Source organism: Manis javanica, chromosome 14 (assembly GCF_040802235.1).
Source record: "Manis javanica isolate MJ-LG chromosome 14, MJ_LKY, whole genome shotgun sequence".
Taxonomy (NCBI): domain Eukaryota; kingdom Metazoa; phylum Chordata; class Mammalia; order Pholidota; family Manidae; genus Manis; species Manis javanica.
Window position 1 is genome coordinate 55,207,067 of NC_133169.1, and position 25,953 is coordinate 55,233,019.

Below are 25,953 nucleotides of genomic sequence, written 5' to 3' on the forward strand. Positions count from 1 at the left end.
GGTGGGCGATGCAGCCACAACCGCAGCATCGTCCAGATCCCTGTGGAGGTTTTTTGATGATCATCCCCCGGCACAAGTCCCCAAGAGAGTGCTGATGCCGGAAGCTCCTCCTCATATCGTATCTTAGTTCATTTTATGGGTATCCAAGCTAGGCCTTGATCTTCTGCATAGAAACAAACAGACCCTTTGCCCACACTTTGACATGCCCTCTATACTACTGTGCAGAACTCATTGGAGGTCAGCACACAATAACTGCTTTTTTTTTTTTAATTAAGAGAAAGGAATATTATCAGAAAAAAGTACCTCCATAGCTGATCATCTGACACCCTTTAAGTGATCAACATTAAGGATATTTAAAGCATGTGTTGATCTTTGATTTACCAATAGTTTTATCCTGTTAAGGAGTAATCCCCCTTTTCTTTCTTTCTTTATTTTTTTTTTAAATTTTTAATCTACACTTACATGAAGAATACTATGTTTACTATGCTCTCCCCTATATCAGGTCCCCCCTAACAACCACATTACGGTTACTGTCCATCAGCTTAGCAAAATGTTGTAGAGTCACTACTTGTCCTCTCTGTGTTGTGCAGCCCACCCTCCCCTTTCTCCCTCCCCCCCATGCATGCTAATCTTAATACCCCTCTTCTTCTTCCCCCCTCTTATCCCTCCCTGCCCACCCATCCTCCCCAGTTCCTTTCCCTTTGGTACCTGTTAGTCCATTTTTGGGTTCTGTAATTCCACTGCTGTTTTGTTCCTTCAGTTTTTCCTTTGTTCCTATACTCCTCAGATGAGTGAAATCATTTGGCATTTCTCTTTCTCTGCTTGGCTTATTTCACTGAGCATAATACTCTCCAGCTCCATCCATGTTGCTGCAAATGGTTGGATTTTTCCACTTCTTATGGCTGAGTAGTATTCCATTGTATATATATACCACCTCTTCTTTATCCATTCATCTACCAATGGACATTTAGGTTGCTTCCAATTCTTAGCTATTGTAAATAGTGCTGCGATAAACATAGGGGTGCATCTGCCTTTCTCAAACTTGATTGCTGCGTTCTTAGGGTAAATTCCTAGGAGTGGAATTCCTGGGTCAAATGGTAGGTCTGTTTTGAGAATTTTGATGCACCTCCATACTGCTTTCCACAATGGTTGAACTAATTTACATTCCCACCAGCAGTGTAGGAGGGTTCCCCTTTCTCCACAGCCTCGCCAACATTTGTTGTTGTTTGTCTTTTGGATGGCAGCTATCCTTACTGGTGTGAGGTGATACCTCATTTTAGTTTTAATTTGCATTTCTCCGAAAATTAGCGATGTGGAGCATCTTTTCATGTGTCTCTTGGCCATCTGTATTTCTTTTTTGGAGAACTGTCTGTTCAGTTCCTCTGCCCATTTTTTAATTGGGTTATTTGTTTTTTGTTTGTTGAGGTGTGTGAGCTCTTTATATATTCTCGACGTCAAGCCTTTATCAGATCTGTCATTTTCAAATATATTCTCCCATACTGTAGGGTTCCTTTTTGTTATATTGATGGTGTCTTTCGCTGTACAGAAGCTTTTCATCTTAATGTAGTCCCACTTGCTCATTTTTGCTGTTGTTTTCCTTGCCCGGGGAGATATGTTCAGGAAGAGATCACTCATGTTTATGTCTAAGAGGTTTTTGCCTATGTTTTTTTCCAAGAGTTTAATGGTTTCATGACTTACATTCAGGTCTTTGATCCATTTTGAGTTTATCTTTGTATATGGGGTTAGACAATGGTCCAGTTTCATTCTCCTACATGTAGCTGTCCAGTTTTGCCAGCACCATCTGTTGAAGAGACTGTCATTTTGCCATTGTATGTCCATGGCTCCTTTATCAAATATTAATTGACCATATATGTTTGGGTTAATTTCTGGGGTCTCTAATCTGTTCCACTGGTCTGTGGCTCTGTTCTTGTGCCAGTACCAAATTGTCTTGATTACTATGGCTTTGTAGTAGAGCTTGAAGTTGGGGAGTGAGATCCCCCCTACTTTATTCTACTTTTTCAGGATTGCTTTGGCTATTCGGGGTCTTTGGTGTTTCCATAAGAATTTTTGAATTATTTGTTCCAATTCATTGAAGAATGTTGCTGGTAATTTGAGAGGGATTTCATCAAATCTGTATATTGCTTTGGGCAGGATGGCCATTTTGACGATATTAATTCTTCCTAGCCATGAGCATGGGATGAGTTTCCATTTATTAGTGTCCCCTTTAATTTCTCTTAAGAGTGACTTGTAGTTTTCAGAGTATAAGTCTTTCACTTCTTTGGTTAGGTTTATTCCTAGGTATTTTATTCTTTTTGATGCAATGGTGAATGGAATTGTTTTCCTGATTTCTCTTTCTATTGATTCGTTGTTAGTGTATAGGAAAGCTACAGATTTCTGTGTGTTAATTTTGTATCCTGCAACTTTGCTGTATTCTGATATCAGTTCTAGTAGTTTTGGAGTGGAGTCTTTAGGGTTTTTTATGTACAGTATCATATCATCTGCAAATAGTGACAGTTTAATTTCTTCTTTACCAATCTGGATTCCTTGTATTTCTTTGTTTTGTCTGATTGCCGTGGCTAGGACCTCCAGTACTATGTTAAATAACAGTGGGGAGAGTGGGCATCCCTGTCTGGTTCCTGATCTCAGAGGAAATGCTTTCAGCTTCTTGCTGTTCAGTATAATGATGGCTGTGGGTTTATCATATATGGCCTTTATTATGTTGAGGTACTTGCCCTCTATTCCCATTTTGCTGAGAGTTTTTATCATGAATGGCTGTTGAATTTTGTCAAATGCTTTTTCAGCATCTATGGAGATGATCATGTGGTTTTTGTCCTTCTTTTTGTTGATGTGGTGGATGATGTTGATGGATTTTCGAATGTTGTACCATCCTTTCATCCCTGGGATGAATCCCACTTGGTCATGGTGTATGATCCTTTTGATATACTGTTCAATTCTGTTTGCTAATATTTTATTGAGTATTTTTGCATCTACATTCATCAGGGATATTGGTCTGTAATTTTCTTTTTTGGTGGGGTCTTTGCCTGGTTTTGGTATTAGGGTGATGTTGGCCTCATAGAATGAGTTTGGGAGTATTCCCTCTTCTTCTATATTGTGGAACACTTTAAGGAGAATGGGTATTATGTCTTCTCTGTGTGTCTGATAGAATTCTGAGGTAAATCCGTCCGGCCCCGGGGTTTTGTTCTTGGGTAGTTTTTTGATTACTGTTTCAATTTCTTTGCTTGTAATTGGTTTGTTTAACTTTTGTGTTTCTTCCTTGGTCAGTCTTGGGAGGTTGTATTTTTCTAGGAAGTTGTCCATTTCTTCTAGGTTTTCCAGCTTGTTGGCATATAGGTTTTCATAGTAGTCTTTAATAATTCTTTGTATTTCTGTGGAGTCTCTCGTGATTTTTCTATTCTCATTTCTGATTATGTTGATTTGTGTTGACTCTCTTTTTCTCTTCATAAGTTGGGCTAGAGGCTTATCTGTTTTGTTTATTTTCTCAAAGAATCAGCTCTTGGTTTCGTTGATTTTTGCTATTGTTTTATTCTTCTCAATTTTGTTTATTTCTTCTCTGATCTTTATTATGTCCCTCCTTCTGCTGACTTTAGGCCTCATTTGTTCTTCTTTTTCCAGTTTTAATAATTGTGATGTTAGACTATTCATTTGGGATTGTTCTAACTTCTTCAAGTGTGCCTGGATTGCTATATACTTTCCTCTTAAGACTGCTTTCACTGCGTCCCACAGAAGTTGGGGCTTACTGTTGTTGTTGTCATTTGTTTCTATATATTCCTTGATCTCTATTTTGATTTGTTCATTAATCCATTGATTATTTAGTAGCATGTTGTTAAGCCTCCATGTGTTTGTGAGCCTTTTTGTTTTCTTTGTAGAATTTATTTCTACTTTCATACCTTTGTGGTCTGAAAAATTGGTTGGTAGAATTTCAATATTTTGCAATTTACTGAGGCTCTTTTTGTGAGCTAGTATGTGGTCTATTCTGGAGAATGTTCCATGTGCACTTGAGAAGAATGTATATCCTGTTGCTTTTGGATGTAGAGTTCGATAGATGTCTATTAGGTCCATCTGTTCTAGTGTGTTGTTCAGTGCCTGTGTGTCTTTACTTATTTTCTGCCCGGTGGATCTATCCTTTGGGGTGAGTGGTGTGTTGAAGTCTCCGACAATGAATGCATTGCAGTCTATTTCCGTCTTTAGTTGTGTTAGTATTTGCTTCACATATGCTGGTGCTCCTGTATTGGGTGCATATATATTTAGAATGGTTATATCCTCTTGTTGGACTGAGCCCTTTATCATTATGTAGTATCCTTCTTTATCTCTTATTACTTTCCTTGTTTTGAAGTCTATTTTGTCTGATATTAGTACTGCAACCCCTGCTTTCTTCTCACTGTTGTTTGCCTGAAATATGTTTTTCCATCCCTTGACTTTTAGTCTATGCTTATCTTTGGGTTTAAGGTGAGTTTCTTGTAAGCAGCATATAGATGGGTCTTGCTTTTTTATCCATTCTATTACTCTATGTCTTTTGATTGGTGCATTAAGTCCATTTACATTTAGGGTGACTATTGAGAGATATGTACTTATTGCCATTTCAGGCTTTAGATTCGTGGTTACCAAAGGTTCAAGGTTAGCTTCTTTATTATCTTACTGCCTAACTTAGCTCACTTATTGAGCTGTTATATACACTGTCTGGAGATTCTTTTCTTCTCTCCCTTCTTATTCCTCCTCCTCTATTCTTCATATGTTGTGTGTTTTGTTCTGTGCTCTTTTTAGGGGTGCTCCCATCTAGAGCAGTCCCTGTAGGATGCCCTGTAGAGGTGGTTTGTGGGAAGCAAATTCCCTCAGCTTTAGCTTGTCTGGGAATTGTTTAATCCCGCCATCATATTTAAATGATAATCGTGCTGGATACAGTATCCTTGGTTCAAGGCCCTTCTGTTTCATTGCATTAAGTATGTCATGCCATTCTCTTCTGGCCTGTAGGGTTTCTGTCGAGAAGTCTGATGTTAGCCTGATGGGTTTTCCTTTATAGGTGACCTTTTTCTCTCTAGCTGCCTTTAAAACTCTTTCCTTGTCCTTGATCCTTGCCATTTTAATTACTATGTGTCTTGGTGTTGTCCTCCTTGGATCCTTTCTGTTGGGAGTTCTGTGTAATTCCATGGACTGTTCGATTATTTCCTCCCCCAGTTTGGGGAAGTTTTCAGCAATTATTTCTTCAAAGACACTTTCTATCCCTTTTCCTCTTTCTTCCTCTTCTGGTATCCCTATAATACGAATATTATTCCTTTTGTATTGGTCACATATTTCTCTTAGTGTTGTTTCATTCCTGGAGATCCTTTTATCTCTATGTCAGCTTCTATACGTTCCTGTTCTCTAGCTTCTATTCCTTCAATGGCCTCTTGCATCTTATCCATTCTGCTTATAAATCCTTCCAGGGATTGTTTAACTTCTGTGATCTCCTTCCTGACATCTGTGATCTCCTTCCGGACTTCATCCCACTGCTCTTGCATTTTTCTCTGCATCTCTTCCCACTGCTCTTGCATTTTTCTCTGCATCTCATCCCATTGCTCTTGCATTTTTCTCTGCATCTCCGTCAGCATGTTCATGACTTTTATTTTGAATTCTTTTTCAGGAGGACTGGTTAGGTCTGTCTCCCTCTCAGGTGTTGTCTCTGTGATCTTTGTCTGCCTGTAATTTTTCCTTTTCATGGTGATAGAGATAGTTTGCAGATCTGGTACAAGTGACCGCTGGAAGAGCTTCCCTTCTTGTTGGTTTGTGGCCTTCTCCTGGGAGAATAGCGACCTCTAGTGGCTTGTGCTGGGCAGCTGTGCGCAGACAGGGCTTCTGCTTCCTGCCCAGTTGCTTTGGGGTTTATCTCCGCTGTTGCTGTGGGCTTGGCCTGGCTGGGGCTGTTCCTCCAAAATGGTGGAGCCCCGTTGGAGGGGGAGTGGCCGGGAGACTATTTATCTCCATAAGGGGCCTCTGTGCTCCCTGCTGCCCAGGGGGTTAGAGTGCCCAGAGATCCCCAGATTCCCTGCCTCTGGTCTAAGTGACCTGTCCTGCCCCTTTAAGACTTCCAAAAAGCACTCTCCAAACCAAAACAACAACAGCAGCAATGAGAGAGTGAACAGAAAGGAAAAAAAAAAGGAAAAAACACGCGATTTTTTTTTTTTTTTTTTGTCCTCAGGTGCCAGTCCCAGGTACCCGCTCACTGGTCCTGCTGCCCTGTCTCCCTAGCACCAAGGTCCCTGTCCTTTCAAGGCTTCCAAAAAGCACCCACCCACCGGTTCCGCAGGGAAGGAACGCTCGATATTCTTTGTCCTCAGGCGCTGGTCCCAGGCACCCGCTCATCAGTCCCGCCGCCCTGCCTCCCTAGCACCGGGGTCCCTGTCCCTTTAAGGCTTCCAAAAAGCACTCGCCAAAAAGAGAGAAAAAAAGGGGAAAAACGCGCGATTTTCTCCGTCCTCTGGTGCCGGTCTCAGGCACCCGCCCACCAGTCCCACAGGGATAAACATGCAATATTCTTTGTCCTCAGGCACCGGTCCCAGGCACCCGCTCACCAGTCCCGCCGCCCTGCCTCCCTAGCACCGGGGTCCCTGTCCCTTTTAGGCTTCCAAAAAGCACTCGCAAAAAAGAGAAAAAAAAAAGGGGAAAAACGCGCGTTTTCCTCTGTCCTCAAGTGCCAGTCTCAGGCACCTGCCCCCCGGTCCCGCAGGGAAAAACGTGGGATATTCTTTGTCCTCAGGCGCCGGTCCCTGGCACCCGCTCACCAGTCCCACCACCCTGCCTCCCTAGCACCAGGGTCCCTGTCCCTTTAAGGCTTCCAAAAAGCGCTCGCCAAAAAGAGAAAAAAAAAAGGGGAAAAATGCGCGATTTCCTCCGTCCTCAAGCGCCGGTCTCAGGCACCCGCCTGCCGGTCCCACAGTGAGAAACGCAGGATATTCTTTGTCCTCAGGCACCGGTCCCAGGCACCTGCTCACCGGTCCCGCCACCCTGCCTCCCTAGCAACGGGGGCCCATCCCTTTAATGCTTTCAAAAAGCACTTGCCAAAAAAAAACCGCTCCGGTTGCTTTCCACCCGCCGGGAGCTGGGGGGAGGGGCGCTCGGGTCCCGCCGGGCCTGGGCTTGTATCTTACCCCCTTCGCAAGGCGCTGGGTTCTTGCAGGTGTGGATGTGGTCTGGATGTTGTCCTGTGTCCTGTGGTCTCTATTTTAGGAAGATTTTTCTTTGGTATATTTTCATAGCTCTATGTGTTTTTGGGAGGAGATTTCCACTGCTCTACTCACGCTGCCATCCTGGCTCCGCCCCTGTCATACATTTTAAAGTAGCTAGAATTGTAAATGATAATGTTATACCAGGATATATGTCTAGAAATTTCACATAATTTCTAGGAATTTCACATAATTTTTAGAAGGCTTATATAATTATACAAATAAAACATTAGGAAGCTTAGTATTCTTATTTCATAATGCTTCCCATGTAATTTAACACATCAACTAAGCCTAATTAGTTTAACAGGTCTTTTGGAATGTCCAGGGACCCTCTGGAAAAATCCCAAAATTTCTTCCAGGTCGAAAAGAACTCATTTAGAATTTTATTTGGGGATGTTTGTAAAAAAATATCAAGAAAAGATTTTAAAGCTCTTGCTAAACAGTACTGCAAATCATTACAAAACTTAATTATCTGTTAGCCAAACTTAGCTGCTTTAATACTAAGAAGACGTGGTTTTGCTATGTACTCAAGGAAATGATAGAGACAACAAACACCGGAAATAATTTTAATAAAACATAGGATCTTTGTTTTCTATGTAGATCACTTAAAAAGTAAAGAAAATTTCACTTTCTGTTGTCAAAAGCAGACCAATAGTCCAAGAAATCTTTGTCCTTTTAACTTAATCAAATCCATTCTAATCTTCACGAGCTCAATCATATATTATAATTTCTTTCCAAATATTTCTTTTCCTCAAAACTTAGTTCTCACTAGAAATTAAGGTCTCTAGGATTAAAACTATTAAAATATATGTAATTAAAGCCACTAAGTAGTAAGCCATTGTGAACTGCTACACCAACATGTTTTAGGATGGAAAATTAAAAAATTTATTTCATACTTTCTAGAAGCATATGCCTTTTTCAATTTTCCAATGTACCTCTAATACATTGACATACTTCTTAGTTTCTCTGTAATAAGCCAAAAGTAGTTAAACCTTCGTTCAGTAACTAAATGTTTCAGTATTTTATATCATTTGGAAGTGATCTAGAACTTTAATGACTAGCCATCATGTAATTTAGCAAAACTCTAACTTACCAAAAACACTTGGGGAAACTATGTAGGTAGACATAAATGTTGCTGAGTTCTTTATCAACGTTTATCTTACATCTGTTTAATTCACTTGTTATTATCTTAATAACTGTTTACATTAGTCATGAAAATTTCATTAGACATTAAATAGCTAACCATCATCTTTAAGTTATCTTTCTAGCTGAGAAATTCTGTAACAGAGATAACATGATCTCGTTTGACATTTAGTAAACCTAGGTGGAACACAAGTATTATATTTAATGCTGCTAACTCTAAAGACAAGCCAACAAACCCCAATTAGCTTTTATTTATTAAACATTAATCCTAGATCATGTGAACTTGAAAAGCATTTGGATTGTTTCTATTATGTTTTGAAAATTAGTTTTGCTTAGGTCAATGAAATGGAGTTCTTTCACAAGTTAACTGTGGCAACACCATCCAGAGGTAGAAAATACCACACATCTACAACACACATACACACAGATGCAATTACAGGCCTTAGTTGTTTTAAACATTTTAAATTTTAGCCCTGAGAAGGGAACGATAATGCAAAACTCACTAGTTTATAACATAACAGTTGGATTCAAACAGTTTTTCTGGAATGGGGTAAGGCAAGGTTACCTGTACTTGATGGCTAAAACTTTTTCTATTAATATTTGTGCATAAGACACAGGATGTTTATTTGCCTTTGACAAGTAACTTTATGGAAGCCATGGGCTAGATTTCGGGCAAGGGTGCTTCTGTAACAGTTAGTAGTTTTAAAAGGCCTGTTTTTCCCTTTTCTTGCCCCCACTGAGTCTTAGGAATTGGGAATGATCTGAATGATCTAAATAAAACTTCCCTGATGAGTTACAAGCCTTTTGAGATAAATGGGGGAGGTTTCGGGATTACAGAAAAGGAATGGGTAGAATTAGAGAATTCTCTAGAGCTGTATTTCTAGGTTTTCAAAGATTTGTAAGATAAGGATAGTCACTATCAATTACTCAAAGAATTGCGTTGAAACATAAATGATATCATAGTCTGATCCACCTACAATATCCTCAGTTTGCTACTTTTCTGATCCCTAGCTTGAATTATAACCATATTCTCACTCTACACTGACTCTAAACCTAACCCTAACCATAACCTTGGCAACTGACCATAACCTGTCACCTTCACCTCCATCCACACCTAACCAAGAGCCTAAAGTAAAGCCCAATGCTAACCCTAACACTAAATCCAAACCCTTACTTCTTCTGTAACCCTAAACTCACCCTACACTGATCCCTAAACTTAACTCTTATCCTGATGCTGGCTACTCACACAGACCCTCACTCTTACTATCACCTTCAGCCACAGCGAACCATAAGTCTACATGTAAACCTAATGCTGACTCTAACATTAACTCTGAAACCTAACTGGGACTGTAACCCTATCCTCACCCTACACTGAATCCTAAAACTACAGTTCCCCCTACAAAGGAAAACCCATCAGGCCATCATCAGACTTCCAACAGAAACCCTACAAGCCAGAAGAGAGTGGCATGATATACTTAGTGCAATGAAACAGAAGGGTCTCAAACCAAGAATACTGTATCCAGCACGATTATCATTTAAATATGAAGGAGGGATTAAACAATTCCCAGACAAGCAAAAGTTGAGGGAATTTGCCTACCACAAACAACCTCTACAGGGCATCCTACAGGGACTGCTCTACATGGGAGCACTCCTAAAAAGAGCACAGAACAAAACACCCTACATATGAAGAAGACAGGAGGAGGAATAAGAAGGGAGAGAAATAAAGAATCATCAGACCATGTGTATAATAGCTCAATAAGCAAGTTAAGTTAGACAGTAAGATAGTAAAGAAGCTAACCCTGAACCTTTGGTAACCACAAACTTAAAGCCTGCAATGGCAATAAGTACATACCTTTCAATAATCACCCTAAATGTAAATGGACTGAATGCACCAATCAAAAGACACAGAGTAATAGAATGGATAAAAAAAGCAAGAGCCATCCATATGCTGCTTACAAGAGGCTCACCTCAAACCCAAAGACATGCACAGACTTAAAGTCAAAGGATGGAAAAAGATATTTCATGCAAACAACAGAGAGAAAAAAGCAGGTGTTGCAATACTAGTATCAGACAGAACAGACTTCAAAATAAAGAAAGTAACAAGAGATAAAGAAGGACATTACATATTGATAAAGGGCTCAGTCCAACAAGATTATATAACCATTATAAATATATATGCACCCAATACAGGAGCACCAACATATGGGAAACAAATACTAACAGAACTAAAGGAGGAAATAGAACGCAATGCATTCATTCTGGGAGACTTCAACACAACACTCACTCCAAAGGACAGATCCACCAGACAGAAAATAAGTAAGGACACAGAGGCACTGAGCAAAACACTAGAACAGATGGACCTAATAGACATCTACAGAACTCTACATGCAAAACCAACAGGATATACATTCATCTAAAGTGCACATGGAACATTCTCCAGAATAGATCACATACTAGGCCACAAAAGAGCCTCAGTAAATTCCAAAAGACTGAAATCCTACCAGCCAATTTTTCAGACCACAAAGGCATAAAACTAGAAATAAACTGTACAAAGAAAGCAAAAAGGCTCACAAACACATGGAGGCTTAACAACGTGCTCCTAAATAAACAATGGATCAATGACCAAATCAAAATGGAGATGCAGCAATATACGGAAACAAACGACAACAACAACACAGAGCCGCAACTACTGTGGGACACAGCAAAAGCAGTCTTAAGAGGAAAGTATATCATAATCCAGGCATATTTAAAAAAAGGAGGAACAATCCCAAATGAATGGTCTAATGTCACAACTATCGAAACTGAAAAAAGAAGAACAAATGAGGCTTAAGGTCAGCAGAAGAGGGGCATAATAAAGATCAGAGAAGAAATAAATAAAATTGGGAAGAATAAAATAATAGCAAAAATCAATGAAACCAAGAGCTGGTTCTTCGAGAAAATAAACAAAATAGATAAGCCTCTAGCCAGACTTATTATGAGGAAAAGAGAGTCCACACAAATCAACAGAATCAGAAACAAGAAAGGAAAAATCACGGTGGACCCCACATAAATACAAAGAATTATTAGAGAATACTATGAAAACCTATATGCTAACAAGCTGGGAAACCTAAGAGGAATGGACAACTTCCTAGAAAAATACAACCTTCCAAGATTGACCCAGAAAGAAACAGAAAATCTAAACAGACCAATTACCAGCAACCATATTGAAGCGGTAATCAAAAAAGTACCAAAGAACAAAACCACCAGGCCAGATGGATTCACCTCGGAATTTTATCAGACATACAGGAAAGACATTATACCCATTCTCCTTAAAGTTTTCCCAAAAATAGAAGAGGAGGGGATACTCCCAAACTCATTCTATGAAGCCAACATCACCCTAATATCAAAACCAGGCAAAGACCCCACCAAAAAGAAAACTACAGATCAATATCCCTGATGAATGTAGATGCAAAAATACTCAACAAAATATTAGCACACTGAATTCAAAAATACATCAAAAGGATCGTACACTATGAACAAGTGGGATTCATCCCAGGGATGCAAGGATGGTACAACATTAGAAAGTCCATCAACATCATCCACCACATCAACAAAAAGAAAGACAAAACCACATGATCATCTCCATAGATGCTGAAAGATCATTTGACAAAGTTCAGCATCCATTCATGATAAAAACTCTCAGCAAAATGGGAATATAGGACAAGTACCTCAACATAATAAAGGCCATTTATAATAAACCCACAGCCAACATTATATTGAACAGGGAGAAGCTGAAAGCTTTTCCTCTCAGATCGGAAACTACACAGGGATGCCCACTCTCCTCACTGTTATTTAACATAGTACTGGAGGTTCTAGCCACAACAATCAGACAAAACAAAAAAATACAAGGAATTCAGATTGGTAAAGAAGAAGTTAAAGTGTCACTATTTGCAGATGACATGATACTGTACATAAAAAACCCTAAAGACTCCTCTCCATAAACTACTAGAACTGATATCGGAATATAGCAAAGTTGCAGGATACAAAATTAACACACAGAAATCTGTGGCTTTCCTATACACTAACAATGAACCAATGGAAAGAGAAATAAGGAAAACAACTCCATTCACAATTGCATAAAAAAAAAATACCTAGGAATAAACCTAACCAAAGAAGTGAAAGACTTATACTCTGAAAACTACAAGTTACTCTTAAGAGAAATTAAAGGGGACACAAACAAATGGAAACTCATCCCCATGCTCATGGCTAGGAAGAATTAATATCATCAAAATGGCCATCCTGCCCAAAGCAATATACAGATTTGAAGCAATTCCTATGAAACTACTAGCAACATTCTTCAATGAACTGGAACAAATAATTCAAAAATTAATATGGAAGCACCAAAGACCCTGAATAGCCAAAGCAATCCCGACAAAGAATAAAGTAGGGGGGATCTCACTCCCCAACTTCAAGCTCTATTATAAAGCCATAGTAATCAAGACAATTTGGTACTGGCACAAGAACAGAGCCACAGACCAATAGAACAGACTAGAGAATACAGACATTAATCCAGACATATATGGTCAATTAATATTTGATAAAGGAGCCATGGACATACAATGGGGAAATGACAGTCTCTTCAACAGATGGTGCTGGCAAAACTGGACAGTTAGATGTAGGAGAATGAAACTGGACTATTGTCTAACCCCATACACAAAAGTAAACTCAAAATTGATCAAAGACCTGAATGTAAGTCATGAAAACATAAAACTCTTAGAAAAAAACAGGCAAAAACTTCTTAGACATAAACATGAGTGACCTCTTATTGAACATATCTCCCCGGGCAAGGAAAACAACAGTGAAAATGAACAAGTGGGACTATATTAAGCTGAAAAGCTTCTGTACAGCAAAAGACACCATCAATAGAACAAAAAGGAACCCTACAGTATGGGAGAATATATTTGAAAATGACAGATCCGATAAAGGCTTGACGACCAGAATATATAAAGAGCTCACATGCATTAACAAACAAAAAACAAATAACCCAATTAAAAAATGGGCAGAGGACCTGAACAGACAGTTCTCCAAAAAAGAAATACAGATGGCCAAGAGACACATGAAAAGATGCTCCACATCGCTAATTTTCGGAGAAATGCAAATTAAAACTAAAATGAGGTATCACCTCACACCAGTAAGGATAGCTGCCATCCAAAAGACAAACAACAACAAATGTTGGCGAGGCTGTGGAGAAAGGGGAACCCTCCTACACTGCTGGTGGGAATGTAAATTAGTTCAACCATTGTGGAAAGCAGTTTGGAGGTTCACCAAAATGCTCAAAACAGACCTACCATTTGACCCAGGAATTCCACTCCTAGGAATTTACCCTAAGAACGCAGCAATCAAGTTTGAGAAAGACAGATGCACCCCTATGTTTATCGCAGCACTATTTACAATAGCTAAGAATTGGAAGCAACCTAAATGTCCATTGGTAGATGAATGGATAAAGAAGAGGTGGTATATATATACAATGGAATACTACTCAGCCATAAGAAGTGGAAAAATCCAACCATTTGCAGCAACATGGATGGAGCTGGAGAGTATTATGCTCAGTGAAATAAGCCAAGCAGAGAAAGAGAAATACCAAATGATTTCACTCATCTTGGGAGTATAAAAACAAAGGAAAAACTGAAGGAACAAAACAGCAGCAGAATCACAGAACCCAAGAATGGACTAACAGGTACCAAAGAGAAAGGGACTGGGGAGGATGGGTGGGTAGGGAGGGATAAGGGGGGGGGAAGAAGAAAGAGGGTATTAAGATTAGCATGCATGGGGGGGTGGGTGAAAGGGGAGGGCTGTACAACACAGAGAAGACAAGTAGTGATTCCACAACATTTTGCTATGCTGATGGACAGTGACTGTAAAGGGGTTTATAGGGGGGACCTGGTATAGGGGAGAGCCTAGTAAACATAATATTCATCATGTAAGTGTAGAGTAATGATAACAAAAGGGAAAAAAAAGAAAGAAAGAAAATGGGGATTACTCCCTGATAGGATAAAACTAACTGTAAATCAACAATTAATGCATGCTTTAAATATCCTTAATTTTGATCACTTAAAGGGTGTCAGAAGATCGGCAATTGAGGTACATTTTTCTGATAATATTCCTTTCCCTTAAAAAAAAAGAGCAGTTCCTGTGTGGTGGCCTCCAATGAGTTCTACACAATGGTATAAAGGGCATCTAAACGTGTAAGCAAAGGGTCTGTTTGTGTTTATACAGAGGATCAAAGCCTAATTTGGCTACCCAGAAAATGAACTAAGATAAGATATGAAGAAGAACTTCCAACATCAGCACTCTCTGGAAGACTCATACCAGAAGATGATCATCAAAAAACCTAAACAAAGATCCAGGCGCTGCTACAGCTGTAGGTGCACACATCCTACCAGTTCCTGGACTTGCCATGGGAATGAAGAAGGAGATATCTAAGCTGGCCTGTGCATACAGTAAAACAACAAATTTGACTGGATCTATACTGTTGGAACTCAACCAAGAATTAGGAGAAGTGCAAATTGTAGCACTCCAAAATCTTACAACTACAGACTATATACTGTTAAAAGAACATATGGGATGTGAACAGTCCCCAGGAATGGGTTGTTTTAATTTGTCTGATTTCTCTCAGACTGTTCAAGTTCAGTTGGACAGTATCCACCATATCATAGATAAGTTTTCATGAATGCCTAAGGTGCCTAACTGGTTTCCTTGGTTTCACTGGAGATGGCTGGTAATTATAGGTCTGCTATGGTTATGTAACTGTACTCCTATTATGTTAATGAGTGTGCACAATTTAATTAGTAGTTTAAAACCTATACATGCTGAAGTTACTCTACAAGAAGATATGTCAAAGAAATAATCAATCCTCCCATGTTTTCTTCCATCTGCTACCTCTATAGCTTTTCTTCTTCCTTCCTAATTACAACCCTTAAATAGATTTCGTGCCTCATATCGAATTTACCGAGTATCATAATTCTTCCAAGTGGTAAAGATACCTCAAGACAAATGCTGGGCATAAAAGCCACAGGGCATAAATCTTCAAAGAAGTAAAAACCTAACCTTTTCAAACAATATGGCTTTTCTCTCACCAATTTTACATTTCCCTGTATGTCCCCAGAAGATGACTGGTTAGCCAGGGACGGGTAAGATTCCTCAAGGGAGGAACAACCTAAGAAAGGCGTAGTCACAGGGGGTCCATCAGGTGAGAAATTGGGAATCAACAGAGGTGAGGCTGTGAACCTCACCCTCCCCTGTTCTGAGAGAAATCTTCTGCATCTGTGGATGTTTTATTGCTCTTGTCTAGCTTGGCTTAACTCATAGTCTACAGGCACACACCTGATCATCTACATTTGCTCTTTTACAACACTAAACTATGTTTTCTACCTTTATCTTGCATTTACCTACCACTTCAGCATTTTATTAAAAGTAATAATAATAAAGAGAGAAATGTGGTATCCACATATAAATCAAGTATAAAAATCAAACAAATATTCATATTTGAACTGATTGTTTATAGTTCATAATGCATGATCAAAACTGAAAGTTTCTGTGATGACTGCCCTTGTACTGTTCACCATGTAACTTATTCACTATGTAAGAATTTGTTCTCCCTGTAAGAACTTGTTTGTCATGCTTCAGAAGATTGGAGACTGACAAAAATTAGGCTTGGGGTGGATTAATGATTGTTCATTGAGCATTGACTCCCCTATACAGAATTTTATTGTTGTTAACAATCATTTGATCAATAAATATGGGAGATGCCCTCTCAAAAAAAAAAAAAAGTACAGACTTCCAATTGTAAAATAAATAAGTAACCAGGATGTAATGTATAGCATAAGGAATATAGTCAAAATATTGTAACAACTTTGTATGGTGATAGCTGGTAGCTAGAATTATTATGTATATAAATGTTGAATCATTGTGTTGTACACCTGAAACTAATGTAATACTGTATGTCAACTATCCTTCAATAAAAAATAATTATCTACAAAAAAATAGCCCTTTTTCACACTTTTTCAAAGACTGTAAATGTCTGCTTTTTTTTCTTTCTGTTTTACACATAACTTGGCAAAAGAGCTTAATATGTACAAAGAAGTAAAATTTAGAGTAATAGCGTTTTTATAAATTAGGATCCTGCAGATTTAATTTACAGCTGGTTTGGGAATAACAATTCATACCACAAAATAAAAGGAGACTCAATGGTAGCAGACTCCATTAATTGGATGTTTTCTGACAATTCTCTGTGTGTTTCTCTCTTGGTAATCCATACATACCTGGTGATTAGTCTCCTGTTAATTTGTCCTATAAATTCATGTCCCAGTAAGAACCAGGGACATTGGGGATACAGATGAATAGGTTAACTCAAGCCCTAATAAATAAATGAGAAGTGCATCTGACTCTCGAAACACATTAAGATCAATACAAGTATGAAGTGGGCTGATAGATAAATAAGGAAACATTTTTGAGAGGAATATTTGAAATGGCATTGCAAAACATTCATGTTCATGAATCTCCTTTCCATGCTTAATGTCTTTTTGCATTTGAGAAGTCAGCTTACTGGCAAAAATACTACAAACCCATCAACTACTTGAGTCAGACCAAGTGAGGGTAGACTTTCGCTATCCGTGTATGTGTCATTCTGCCTTTTAGGTTAAGATAAACTTCACAGTACACAGGAAAATTAAAAGCCTTGGCTGTGCTAGGCATGGAGAATATAAAACTGTAATAGTAAAATCGTTTTTGTTTCCCATATAAGAATTTACAGCTTTCAGTACAGGAATGTGGTTTCTGGAGTTAAGTTGCAATACTCACTTTCAGCTGAGAACTTGAAAGGATCTGGATAACTTTCCATATTTGCTCTATGAGTATGTAGTACAGATGACAGATATGTAGATATGTAGTTCAGAAAGGAGAGGACTTACTGTGGCAGGTTGTATTTCCCAAAAATGACATTACTATTTCTGGTCTCACACCTTTTGCAGAATCTGCTACCTGCTCGAGAGGCAGACTCAATTACCCTCTCCTGGGACCTGGGCTTTGTGACCACTTTGACTAAGAGAATATGAAGAAAGTGTGCTGTGTGACTTCCACAGTTAGGTCATAGAAGTTGATACAGCTTCCACCTGGCTCTCCATAGGGACACTCACCTTTGGAACCCAGCCACCATACTGTGGGAGAGAAAAGACACCACATGGAAGGGTTCCAGCCACAGTCCCACTGTGCTCCCAGCCAAGAGCCAGACACACAAGTGAGGGACCCTTCATATGATTCTACCCTTCAGCCTTGCAGTCACCCCACCTGCCTCACAGAGCAGAGACAAAATGCCCCGAGCATGCCCAACCCAAATTACAAACATGTGAGCAAAATAAATATTGTCATTGTCTTATGATACCGACTTAGAGTGGTTTGTTCAACAGGAAACGGAAAACTTAACAACTGCCTTGATTCTGTTTTATCTTGTCAGCAGCTTAAGTCACTTTTCACCAGGAAAATGGCTCAACAATCATTTAGCAATGATTCTATCTGCAAAGAGTCAAATATTGTGGTGCAGGACCCTCTCATGACAACTGCCTTCTATCCACTCTGCATTTGGTCACTGACCATGCTTGCTCCACTTGGGCACTGAGAGTTCTTTTTTTTTAGAAATTATAAAGGTGACATATACTCATGAAAATTCAAACTTACAGATTTGTAGAAAAAAGAGAAAGTCCCACTTTGTTGTCTAACTTTCCCTCCTCCCACATATTTCAGAGGAAACCATACCAAATCTAGATCCTTCTCTGATTCTCTACATCTTCACACACACACACACACCCCTGAGCACCTTAGATGTTGTCCCCTGTGGAACTCATTAAACTTGTCAAAGCAAGCCTACTGATGATAATTATGACCAAGATATGAAGACCGATGGTGGTTGCCATTTTATGAGCTCTTCCTATATGCCAGGCAATATAGAACATGGGTAGCTTGAATAACTATGGTGGGAGTATTTATATCACAGAAGTGGGCAACTACTAACAATAAGGGTTTTTGTTTCTGGAAAACCAATTGTTAAATTTACCAGCGAAGACCATGCTCATCTTCACTTATTGATGTATCTCCAGCTCCTAGGACTGTGTCCAGCACACAGAAGGCTCTCAATAAATATTTGTTGAATGAATATTCTAATCACAGGCTCAGACAAGATTCCAGTTGATGTACTTCCAAAATGCAACTTCTATTTATTGATTCCAGACATTTCCTTATTTGGATAATTGGAATACTCCCTACATGGCTCCCCAAAGTCAAAGTGACTATGCTAAAATAGATTCAAACCTCATAACCAAAACATATCATCCTTTCTTCCCTCATCTCTTTTGCCAGCTTTTGTCATACTCAAATATTTTTTTTAGAAGTGGCTTAGTCAAGAAAAAAGTTTAAAATAACATAAATAGGATCGCACATGTACTGCAGGGATGTGTGTGTGTGCACCCAGGGCAAATGTATCTTTTTGATGGGATCTACATACATCATAAATAATATCTTCTTCAAACAGAAATGGTGGTAGAGGGGAGATGAGATATAAAGTGTGAATATTGAAAAGTACAGCAATCCAGGCTTTGCTCTCTGTCAGAGGAAGAAAATCAAGCCTGAAAAATTAACCAACGACCCAGATAAGCATAAGCAATTAATGCATTTTAGGCTTCTTGGACCCAAGGCAATGTGGTCATGATCACGTGGGGAACAAAGACATGCCCGAAGAGCAAAACAGTGGACATTATTTAACCATCATAACCTGCTCCAGGTTTCAGGTCACTAACAATTATTATGATATGTAGGAGGATAGATGTCTATATGGCACTTCCCCAAATTCCATCTCTGCTTAAAATGCAAATACTATCCAAAGCAAATTTATCTTTTTCAATTAACCTTCTTGTGGGCTCCGAGAAACCCTTTTGGGTCAGGCTGGACATGGAGGAGATGAAGGATAGTGGTACTGGGATTGGTTACTCACCAATTATTCTTTTAGGACTGTCCCTTCCAATACTAGGTGAAAAAATGGGCTTTCAGTTGAATTCTTTTTCCTTCCTTTTTTAAGGGAAATTCTAGGAAGTGTTAGGAATCTCTGTTCCATTTCTATAAAAAATCTCATTAGGCTATTTTAAATACTGGTGTGGTTTTGTGAGAGTCATACATCACCACTGGAAAATAGATACTCTGTGATTACTTGCATCCGGGACTTATCAATAATTTCCATCACTGAAAAAGCACCCATTATTCTAGTAGCATTTCCAAAATATCAAAGGCATTGGAAAAATGCAAAGAAGTCAAGAGAAAGACTTGTATTCCCACTGTAGAAATTAAAGAGAATGAAATTAAGGGAATGTCTAAGAAAATTTCTAGCACACCAAAGCTTTTTCAGATCAGCAAAATAAATTACCTGATGAAAAAATCTTGAATGGAAGAGTAGAAAAATCAAAGCAGGACATTGTGAAAGTCCACAGAGTTGTCAATATTAGAAAAACTTATTAGTATAACTTATTAGTTTGACTTGAAGAAGAGTTATGTCTACTTTGATCTCTCAGTATTCTGGAATTTAAGGTTCTGTTTTATTCCTTATTTTATTCATGGTTTGTTTGGAATTAGAGCCAAGGGCATCATTTTGTTGCTGTGTCCTACATGCCCCACTGTCAGCAGGTTTATTTTTTCTATACTTCTAACTTCCTGATACCTTTTTCATGTATGATTGCTGTCAGTCTAGTTTTAAAGTAATCAACACAAAATGCCATAGTATAGATATATACTAATCAGTAAAACAAAAAATTCATTAACTGTCTGGTGTGTCTTGTTATTTACAGGAGGACTGTTTTAACACTTGAATATGCATCCATATGGCTTTTGAAGTGCCAGATACATCAAATGAGAATCTGTTCGGGAATTTTTCAACTAATTGGGTCAGGTTTTCTCAGATTATCTTAAATTTCAAAGAAGAGAAAATAGTTCAGAATTAGAGGGTCGTTGTCTAACACAGTTAAACCACTAAGATCACCAAGAGTATTACATTATAATATGGGGTGAGATACCAAACAAATCTTTGAGTATTCGGAAACTAAAATAAACAAATGGTTGAGTTTTTAAGATTTTATTCATTTTCATTGGCAATATATTTAAAAATATTCACGCATTATTATTTTATACAATGTGGACTGGATTCTTTCATACTACCTGAAAACTATATGACATGTAATAAAGTGAAAAAACAAAACAAATATAAGACTTATAATACTAAAGTAGTACTATTACTTTATTTCCTTCCTCAGGACTATATGGATTTTCCAACTGTATAAAATCAAATGATGGGCAGTTAACCTGCCACTACTATGAAGAGCCCTGGAATGCTGTAGATGATGTATTTCAGGGCAATGCTGAGCTTTGGAAAGTGAATTGTTTCTGAAGCATGGCAGGAGACGAGCACACAGCCTAGCTGATGTGGAACAAGTTACATATCCTATGATGAGGCAATCACTTCATAAAGATTTGAAAGTGACTTGGAAAATTAATAACATTTCAGAGAAGAAGTTAACAGATGTCTTTGAATAATGTAAGAACAATTCAGTATTGATAAAGAAGGACAGAACACAGAAAAGAAGAGGAGAGAAGATATTGAATCCTAAGGTGAAAAGAGAATCAGAAATGCAGAGAGAGACCATCTGACTGGAGACTAAACCTGGAAGGTAACTGGGATTCCCAGGTTGAGGAAAACTATGGAGAAAATGATCCATGATTGTAGATATAGCAAATAATTACAACTACTAGTGCACAGAGAAAACATTCCCATTTCTAGAGATGGAGGGAAAGGGTATGAAGTAAGAAAGGTGCACCATCCCGTCAGAACCAGCAGCTCTCTAATCACACTGAACAGAAGGGCTAGTCTTTGAGGCAGAATCCAGTCTCAGATATTTTACTCTGTGTAACTGGGAACAATCGGTACCAAAAATACATGGCAGCTGATAAGAATGTGTGTGTGTGTATGTTAGAAGACGTTGCTTTCAGTTTTGAAAATGCTGAAGTTAAGAAGACAATAATACAATGAACTGAATTAGATAGGTAAATCAAAGATAGAGAAAGTAAGTCCTCTTCTTGGAGAGACAGGTAGATCTGAGAATGAACAGGGTTACCTTAAAAAGGAGAAAAGTAGAGATCTATACAGCAAGCAGAAGCAAAAATTGAAAGACAGGATGAGGCAAGTGATAATGTTCTGGAGATTTATCAGCATAGGTAGTCAATCACAAGAGGCAAAGAAATAAAACAAACACCATGGATAGATGCTTAGATAAAGATTTAAAATAGATATAAAAATAAAGATGGTATAGGTATAGCTATAGATATGGATAGAGATGTGAACAAAAACCAGAGTTAACTTAAAAGATGGGCTCATGTTATACCTCTTATAATAGTGCGATTAATGTTCTCTGCTACTTAATGGAAATGTCTGTTTGGGGACAATACATTTTTAAGTACCACTTTAAGAGAAATAGACGTATACCCATACAGATAGATATGGTTAAACTTGTCTGTATGTTTGCATGTTTATAAAATACAGTGTATATGTAGGTATTTATTCTGTGTCCAATGAAAATATTTTCTATAAATTCTTCTTATAAATGTATTCTAAAATGAGTACTGATTCATTCTGTTAATGCTACAGTTACTGTAAATATACTCAGTGACATAAGACCATACTGAGTGCCCGTTTCACCTCTGTGTTCCTCAAGCTGTAGATCATGGGGTTTAGCATTGGGGTCATAACCCCGTAGAGCATGGCAATAAGTCTGGCCCTGGCTGGGGAGTGTTGATTGGAGGAAGGGCGAAGGTAGGTAAATATTACTGTGCCATAGAACAAACCAACAACCAGGAGGTGGGAGGCACATGTGGAAAAGGCTTTGCGTTTCCCTTCCACTGATTGAATCTTTAGGATGGTGGATATGATGTAAATGTAAGAGATGATGATAGTTAGGAAGGCACCAATTCCTGAGATACCTGCTACCACGAAAACAAGCATTTCTGCCATGTAGGTGGAAGAGCAGGAGAGGGCCACCACTGGGGGGATGTCACAGTAGTACTGGTTGACCCGATTGGACTTGCAGAAAGATAGGCGGAAGGTGAACACTGTGTGGAGGAGGGAAAGGAGAAAACCTGCTGCCCAGGTCCCAGCTGCTAGCTGGGCACAACGAGCCTTGGTAATGATGAGGGCATAATGGAGGGGGAAGCAGATGGCTACGTACCGGTCATAAGCCATGACAGCGAGAAGGAAGACCTCAGTCCCCGCCAGAGCCACCAGGAAATAAAGCTGCAAAGCACATCCCAGGAAGGAAATGCTATGATTCCCAGTCAAGAGGTTGTCCAGCATCTTGGGGACAGTAGCTGATGGGCAGAATATGTCTAAGAGGGACAGATTGGCCAGAAAGTAATACATGGGTGTGTGCAGCTTTTTCTCGGTCCCGATGGCCAAGAGAATGGCCCCGTTTCCCATCAGTGTGACCTGGTAGGTGATGGCAAAGACCACAAAGAGAGGATAGCGCACCTCGGGGAGGTCAGAGAGCCCAGTGAGGATAAAGTGAGTCACGGGGGTGAGATTGTAGCTGTCCATCTCCTTTCTCCACGCAGTCTCTCTGGAGGGAAGAAAGGCAACAAGCACAGGTTAGAGAAAAAATCAAGGAAACTATTTATTAGAAATTTGAAAATTATTCTGTGTGGTTGGTGATGAATATTTTAGCCTTATTTAACTAAAGATTCCAATTATTAGAACTAATAAAGATTAAACATCTGCTTCCAGGTTGTTTCTTTCAATATTCATCTTCAGATCCTCTCACTAAGGAAGCCCTCTGAGACCCTGAGGAGACACTTAACAATTCACCTTCTCAGTAAAAATCATTGTGGACCTTTCCCCAGTGTTTGGGATTTCACAATTCAGTGAGAGCTACCTGTGTTTTCTTCACATCTACTTTGTCATTTACTTATTTTGCTTTGTAGTGTTTCAGTGTGTAGAATTTTATGTACTATCTCAATTCTAAGCACCTCTAAGGCAGAAGCTATGTATTTTACAAGGTATATAATTTTTTGCAATATACTTTTTATACAATATTATGTTCACTTGAGATGTACAACAATGTGACTCAGTGATTACACACAATGCTTGCCAGAGTAAATGTAGATCCCCTGTTACCCCAATATTGCTATATTATTGGTCATATTCTCTATGTTACACTTCCATTAGTATGAAAAATTCATTTTATAATTTGAAGTTTCTACCTTTGTGTTCCTTTCACCTTTTTTAATCCTCCTCCTACTCCCTGATTTCACTTACATGTACAATAAAAAGGCCACAAAGAGTAATAAATAAATACTGGTATATATTTTAATAACTGGTAGCAATGAGCAGACATATAAAAAAGAATAATTACCAAATTTTTTTTGTGTGGAAAAGAATAAATAGTGTGTCTCCTTCTTAGACAAAATGAATGGGTGGGAATAAATAAGGAAATGCTTTTATAAATTAGAATCCAATTCATTGAAGTATGAATTTTAACATGTTTTCCAGAATGACTGCATTTTTAAAAATTTAGTTATCTTATAAGACAGAAACAAACAAAACATAAATAGGCTCATAAACACAGAGAACAGACTATTGGATACCATTGGTGATGTAGATGTAAATATGTATAGGACAAGAGGTACAAACTTTTAATATTAAGATAATTTAATCAGAGAGATGGAGGTACAGCACAGGCACTAGAGCTCACAGTGCTGCAGTGTGATTCCGTGGGGACGTAGGAGCTGCAGTCACCGTGATGAACGTTCAGTCATGGGTAAAATTTTTGAGTCACTTGGGTGTTCCTGTGAAACCAATGTAATATTGTATCTCATCAATATTTCTTAAATAAAACTAGGTTGGTAGTGTCTAAATGTAAGTGAAACTAGAAACAAATATATTCACATGATATTTGAATCCCATTGTCCTTAAAACAAGCATGTCATCACATATGTAATTATTCAAAGGTACATGAGGGTACAAAATTTTATATGATTGAAGCCCTTGGTCATATTAACACATTTAATTTTTGAATTGAATTTGTATTTACAACAATTTTAACTGAAGGTCTAAAAATCATTACTTCTATATGTTTCTGTCACTTTGAAAACTGTATTTTTTAAATACCACATGTGCATGGTAGACAAGCAGAAAGATGATTAGAAAATAAAATAAAAAACATTTTCAGTGTTCAACCTCCATACTTATTTTATCTAATGGAAATTTTTAACAATATATTCGATAAGATTAAATGTATAGTATAAATTATACAAATTACCTGTGAAGATTTACTTATACAGATGAATCAAATTATTATCTATCATGTTTTTGGTAGTGTAACTTGCCTTCTTTTCTTTTCCTTCCTGTTATTTCTTTGTTTCTTTCCTTCTCATTGCCTTTCTGCCAGACTGTCTGCCTGTCTTTTGAAAACTGCAGAAATTATTCTGGATGTGAATCTTTTTTAAAATTTTACTATTTCTTATATATTACATAAAATTAATAAAGTCTTGAATAGCTACCTGAGGGCTACTGCGCCTTACCCTTATTTAATTGAATTATAGTTAATGTTCACTTCCTATTGTTTTCAGTGTACAACATAGTGATTTGACAATGATATCCATTGCTAAATGCTCACTATGGCAAATGTAGATACTATTTGTAGATAATACACAAGTATTCCACAATACCATTTATTATATTCCATATACTTTAGTCTCATCCCCATGGCTAATTTATTTTATAATTGGAAGCCTGTACCTCTGTATCTCCTTGACCCACTGTGACCACCCCCATCCCTCTTACCCATGTGATATTTAATAAGAATCTCTGACGTTATTGTGGGATGATTTTACTCTTCCTTCACATAGCCAAGATCTGTACCATGCTTCCGAGAAAAATAGAAAGTATTTTCATGATATTAAAGTCATGAAATTTAGGAAAGAAAATGATTATACTAACAACAATGTGCTTGGATATCATTGTTCAGTCAATGGGTGTTTAGTGAGTGAATTAAAATGTGTGAAACAAAAAACATCTACCCTGTCAGTTCACAAAGATCAGGGCTCTACAGAAGCACAATTTCAGTTTTCTACATCTTTATGTACTCAGTTTAAGAAAATGTGGCAAATTTATGAAAATTTTAAAGGTACTATTATAAGAAAAATTAATATCTTGAGACATTAAATATTAAATTGGCCAAGATTAGCCCTCTCATGGATACTATTGAGAGAACAGCTTTCTTAATTATGTAACTTACCCCTTTGCCTGAGTTTGAAATGAAATGAACCTCACATGAAACTCTATTCTTTATCAAATGTTTGCTTCGTGGATCCACTATATGGAAAAAAAGTAAATTAGTTAATCAAGAAAAATAACCCCTGGTAAATCTTGAATTTTTTAAGGTAATTAAATATTATAATTTCTTTAGTATGGTAATATCAAGGAAATTACATTTAAAATTATGAATAAGAAGATGTTTCTTATTAAGGCTCTATT

The 25,953-nt window shown here is 38.1% G+C and overlaps 1 protein-coding gene and 1 long non-coding RNA gene across 2 annotated transcripts in view; both read right to left on the reverse strand.

The window, feature by feature from the left end:
- The window catches only part of LOC118972708 (uncharacterized), a 350,716-nt gene that overhangs the window by 162,884 nt on the left and 161,879 nt on the right, over positions 1 to 25,953 (reverse strand). The gene's annotated exons all lie outside the window — the stretch shown is intronic.
- Positions 21,989 to 23,028, reverse strand: LOC108384808 (olfactory receptor 5V1-like). Its single transcript, XM_017642001.3, has one exon. It carries the CDS (start codon positions 23,014 to 23,016, stop codon positions 22,090 to 22,092), a length of 927 nt encoding a protein of 308 aa, XP_017497490.3. The 5' UTR covers positions 23,017 to 23,028; the 3' UTR covers positions 21,989 to 22,089.